Source organism: Oncorhynchus masou, chromosome 3 (genome assembly GCF_036934945.1).
Source record: "Oncorhynchus masou masou isolate Uvic2021 chromosome 3, UVic_Omas_1.1, whole genome shotgun sequence".
Classification (NCBI taxonomy): Eukaryota; Metazoa; Chordata; class Actinopteri; order Salmoniformes; family Salmonidae; genus Oncorhynchus; species Oncorhynchus masou.
Genome location: NC_088214.1, coordinates 26,895,860 through 26,901,275, shown reverse-complemented (window position 1 = coordinate 26,901,275; position 5,416 = coordinate 26,895,860). Strand labels below are relative to the sequence as shown.

Genomic DNA, 5,416 nt, shown 5'->3' with positions numbered 1-5,416 from the left:
TCTACCCCATGCCAATATTTAACTAGACCTACCTTAGATAGGCCTACCTGTTGCACTATCAGTGTTGGATATGATTGCATCCTTATCTTTGCGTGAGATCAAACAAAATGAACGATTTATCTGGAGTAGCCTATTGCAATATGTAGTATATTTTTTACATGGTTGCGGCGTGAACAAGCGAGTGTCCACTGCGTAGAGCCAACGTGTAGGCAGAGCGGCGTCATAAAACCTATGATTGATGAACACATCATTTTGTCTGCCTGTCGAACACTAAAATGACTTTTAATTCCAATGACATGCACATTTTTTTTGCTCTGCGTTCTATGGGTTCTAATAGGAATTGGAATCCTCCAATATAGCAGGGTGGCCTAGTAATGAAGTGGTCAGACCAAAGGGCTCTAACAGTTTGCTGCAGGCATGATTTGTCGGCTATTGAATGAGGAAGATACCTGCTTTAAGATGTGCATGCCTTCATGAAGTGTCAGGGGTGTTATTGTTATCTGGGGTGTTATTGCTCGACCCTTTAATTAGGCTAGTATCGAAATGTTGTTTTTTCTTCACTTTACACATTGTTCAGTCCCAATAGATGCAAGGGTACATTAAGTGTAATATAAGCCTTTTCAATGCAGACGTTGTATGTTCTTGTATAAATCTCGAAAAGTAGGTTTTGAATAAGAGGAAATAGATTTAGATTGCATTGACAAAAGACCAATAGGATCATTAAGACGTGGAGCCTTGGAAAAGACTCTGTTTATTACACTATTATTGTAGCCAAATAGTAATATTAGCCGAATAGTATTAATAATAATAATATATTGTTGTTTAAGCATGCAACCAGATATGGACACTTAGTCTGTAAGTAAATCCCTTTATAATTGTATTGAATCAACATTCAAAAATCTACCCCTCTGAGTTCTCGTTGCAGGTGGGTGGGAATAAGGCGATTACTTCAGATAAAATAAAAAACACTACACTGCTCTTGCTCAAATACAAACTTCCACAAAAGCTCTGACGAAGGCCAAGAGCGTCGGGCTAAGCTTTAATAAATAAATAATGATACTTGCAAGACTAGTGTGTGGGTTTCTCTTTTCTTTAAAATTATTGTAAAGATTTAAAGGTAGGCTACAATGTAAGGTAGCTGCATGTTTTGGACTTAGTTGATCATTGGCCCTGTAATGCTTTGTTGCCCATTTAGCCCTGTGTTCGGTTTTCCATGTAGTGCAGGAGGGGGGTAAACACTGCGCGGTAGAGGGGGGCGGAGTGGTAAGAGATTATCTCTAGGTGCACATTCGGCTGCTGAGTGTAGTGTACACTCAACGCTGATTGGCCAACGCGTTTGCTTAATGGCACGCGACTGTGGATGTAGTTATAAGAGTCCTCGCGTGTCAGCCTTCAACTGAACTATCTCTTGAGCATCCAGAGGCAGCGCAAAGATCAAATTTGTTGTTACTGGGCAACAAGAAAACAACAGCAAAAAAATGGACACTGTCTTAGATACATTTACAGGATTGGACTCCTTCTCTTCCCCTTATTTTGACGAGGATGATTTCTTTACGGACCAGTCCTCCAGGGACCACTTGGACACCGACGAGTTTCTAGATGACGATGTCGATTTTCTCACCAGCCATTTCCAAGATTACTACAAGGACAGCAGGTTAGCGCACGATGGGGACTATTGTGAAATTGGCAACTTTTCCTTCTCTTCCTCCTCCTCTACCTTCTCTTATGAATGCACTGACAGCACCTCAGAGCTGTCGCCTCAGATGGGAGGAGATGTCCCGATGCTAAAAAGGCGGAGGCGGATGAGATCCGATATGGAGATGCAACATTTACGGCAGGCTGCCAACGTCCGGGAGCGGCGGAGGATGCAGTCCATTAACGATGCTTTCGAGGGACTCCGGTCTCACATCCCCACTCTGCCATACGAGAAGAGGCTCTCCAAAGTCGATACCCTGCGCCTGGCCATTGGCTACATCAACTTCCTCGCTGAGCTCGTACAGTCGGACATGCCCATCCGAAACTCCGACAGTGAAGCACCGACTCAACCCAAAAAAGTTATAATTTGCCACAGAGGAACAAGTAAGTTTTCCATATGGTTAGATAATGATAATGACTTAATTTTGGACTGTATTGTTACTCATTTGTGAAAGACTTGGTCCATTACTAATAATTTGTCCCCTTCTCAGGATCTCCGTCTCCAAGTGACCCTGACTACGGGTTGCCTCCCCTTGCCGGCCACTCTCTGTCCTGGACAGACGAGAAACAGCTGAAAGACCAGAACATCATTAGAACCGCTAAAGTTTGGACACCCGAGGACCCACGAAAACTGCACATGAAACCCTCCCTGAACAACATTGAAAACGAGCCTCCTTTCAGCTTAACCTGAGCCCAATAAATGTTATGAATATGTCTAAAAGAACTTATTGTTATACACACATTGTAAATCCATGTTAATATATAACGTTGTCTTTAGCGTTGATTATTTACGTGTAAATATATATTTGTCAATGTTCTCCTAATTAAGGCAGCTGGGCAATCATTTTATATGTAGCAAAATGTATTTAATTGTTTTCATGATAATATATGTTTTAATTTAACATTGATGAATATACGAAAACCAAACTATTTTCATAATACATTTTAAAATAATTTATATTTATATGCAATCTGAGAATAAATGTATCTTTTAAATGATGAATACATTGTGTTGTCTGGTCTATACCACTTTCCTCCACATAGGCTCCTGCTCACATTCAAAACATGTCATTTTTAACTCCATGTGGTGAAGATCATACTCATAAAAGGAAAGTTATTATGGATAACAACAGTGCAACAAGCAATCAACATGCATAAATCAATCAATCAACATGCATAAATCAATCAATCAACATGCATAAATCAATCAATCAACATGCATTAATCAATAAGTCAACTAAACCTATATTTTAGAACGTGGTTGTTCACCTGAAAGTCAGTGATATCCAGCAGTATAAGTTTAAATGCATGACGTATTGGGCCTCTCAACCCAAGCCCGCGTATGCAAATACTTAATTAGCAAGTAGTAATTATACGGGGTATCTGATTATGGAGACTGATAACTCCTTTTCTAGAGGCCTACGTTTTATAAAGCTGTGACCTGCGTAGGTCTTAGTAATGTAACTTATATACACCAACAAACTTCGTTAAAAAAAATCTAAATTGGGTATGCAAAGCAGATGTAAATGAAAACAAACATGCAGATACAATTCAATGGCTTAAAATACCAGGGCCTGCAGCTATAAACCATAGTTGTACTATGTTGGTCTACTATATTGTTTAAAGGGGCATGACTAAACCGATTGCTTGCTGTAAAAGCTGTTTTCTTCAATGTGCTGCAGGTGCTTCAAGGCAAAATTTTCCCGTGGTAGCGGCATCCTTCCAACGAGTTCCCTTGCCATTTTTACGTCAGCTCTCCCCCATTTATGTAGTGGTAGCCCAGATATATGCCTATGCCCAAACTTGCAAACACACATTCATTCAACCATCTGGCTAAGAGCATTTCGGATAACACTTGCATTTCGGATGGGGAAAGAGAAAGGTATATTCATTTTCTGGATTAGTCTTTGCATTTCGATTATTTTCTTCTAAGTATTATTATTATTATTAGTAATAATAGTATTATTGTTATTATTGTTATTATTATTATTATTATGCATAGTTATTGTATTATTGTTATGGATAATATTATTATCCTACTCGAATTTGTTCCTAAATAATGAGATATGTGCTTTTTTCTACGTTGAAACTCTCCAGTTCAATATTTTGACAAGTTTTCAGTGCATGTGCTTTTTAGGAATCTCAGTGGACCGACCTATAATCCCATCTCTTATTGCATTACCGCCTCATTAACAACGCAGTTATCCGCGTTCTAGACACCACACAATAGACCATGTAATCTCATTACATTCATTAGAAAGTCAAATGTTCGCAAGTCAGCCTTAAACTTAATAAAGGACCCAGAAAGTCTTGTAGCTGGTCTTCATCTATTTTGTCGGGGGCAACATTTAAATTTAATTTGGTGAAGTGGCAGAGAACAATAAAACAACAGTAGGATCATTGTTTGGTCGCACCTAATGCTATAGAGCGATTGTGGTTTTGTGTGCAAGCACAGTTCAAAACCCCTCAAAACATCCTTTGGTGCAATACCAATCAAGCGGAAGGGAAGGGCATAAGCAGTGAAACACTTGGGTCTCTATCTTGTCACTCTTGTGCTTGGTCTTGGCAAAGGCTTAAAAGAGCACCATTTACGGGCTGACAGGTTTTATTCCTTTTCTTACTCGGCTAAACATTGGAAAACCATGCCAAGCTCCAATTTGGTTCAGAATAAGTTAGTGATACTGAAAAGGCTTGCAATTCCCTATAACATTTGGGTAGCCGTTGACTACCTGTTGCAGACTGGCGGAGGTGCTTTGGCATCCAAGGCAAGTTTATGGTCAGTAAATGTGTCACAAGCCATAGAAAACAGCCGTATGTTATTAGCGCGGTAGTCGTATAGACCCAAGTAATTCCAGGGTGTCGGTCTGTCTGTCTGCCCTCTTGGAAAAAAGAAAAATACGAGGTTTATGGATGTGTTATGACATTGTTCACTGTCAATTATATCGACACTCTTCATAATGAACACGTGTTTGTGTATTTAAAAAAACGTATATATAGTCTATCTTTACCATTTAAAAGTTGTTGCAAAAAAATAGAAATTACGCACAAGGGTGTCCATGACCAAGCGCAGGCCTATGCGCATCAGCTTGCATGCAACTCAGCATACATTGTAGAAGATCAAAAATATGAAGAAATATAAAACAAAAAGCTGTGATAGGTTAATAATGACAAGTGTTAGAATTACAAATAATTAGGCTTTATTGGAAAACCAACCACTAAGAATATTATTTCATGAAAGTAGGCTACATTATAATATCCAACACATTTCAGTCATATCTCTATTAATCAGATGAAAGTAAAATGATTAAATGCATTATATTCATTGTCTATAATACTATAATAATCCCCAAATAAGCGTATGGTAAGCACTGGGAAGGACGCCTAATAAGATTCTCATAAACTGTAAATCTGCTCATACTTTGGATTATCGCGCATAAAAATATGGCCTCAGAGTCTTTAAATCCCCCGAACTCCCGCGTTTTCATTAATGTATCTCCACAGTGGCATCGGGGTACCAGCTGCGAGGTTGAGGTTGAACAAACACCAGTTGAGTCTGCCCCATGGGCAGTGTAAACCTCGTGGGTAGCCTTATAAATCCTTTCGCACCAAGCGCCAAAATGTTCAAATGGCCCAACATTATGATTGAAAAACATATGCACATACCAGTGATAATTGAAAATAGATTATTGTGGTACTCTGGATGATAGGACATGGCTAGCCA

General features: G+C 39.2%; 1 protein-coding gene across 1 annotated transcript; it reads left to right on the top strand.

Annotated features, from left to right (window-relative positions):
• Positions 1-1,425: 1,425 nt before the first annotated feature.
• ptf1a (pancreas associated transcription factor 1a) lies at positions 1,426-2,603 on the top strand. The gene is made up of 2 exons (XM_064927922.1): positions 1,426-2,079; positions 2,187-2,603. Exons 1-2 carry the CDS (start codon positions 1,479-1,481, stop codon positions 2,384-2,386), a joined length of 801 nt encoding a protein of 266 aa, XP_064783994.1. The 5' UTR covers positions 1,426-1,478; the 3' UTR covers positions 2,387-2,603.
• The last annotated feature ends 2,813 nt before the right edge of the window (positions 2,604-5,416 follow it).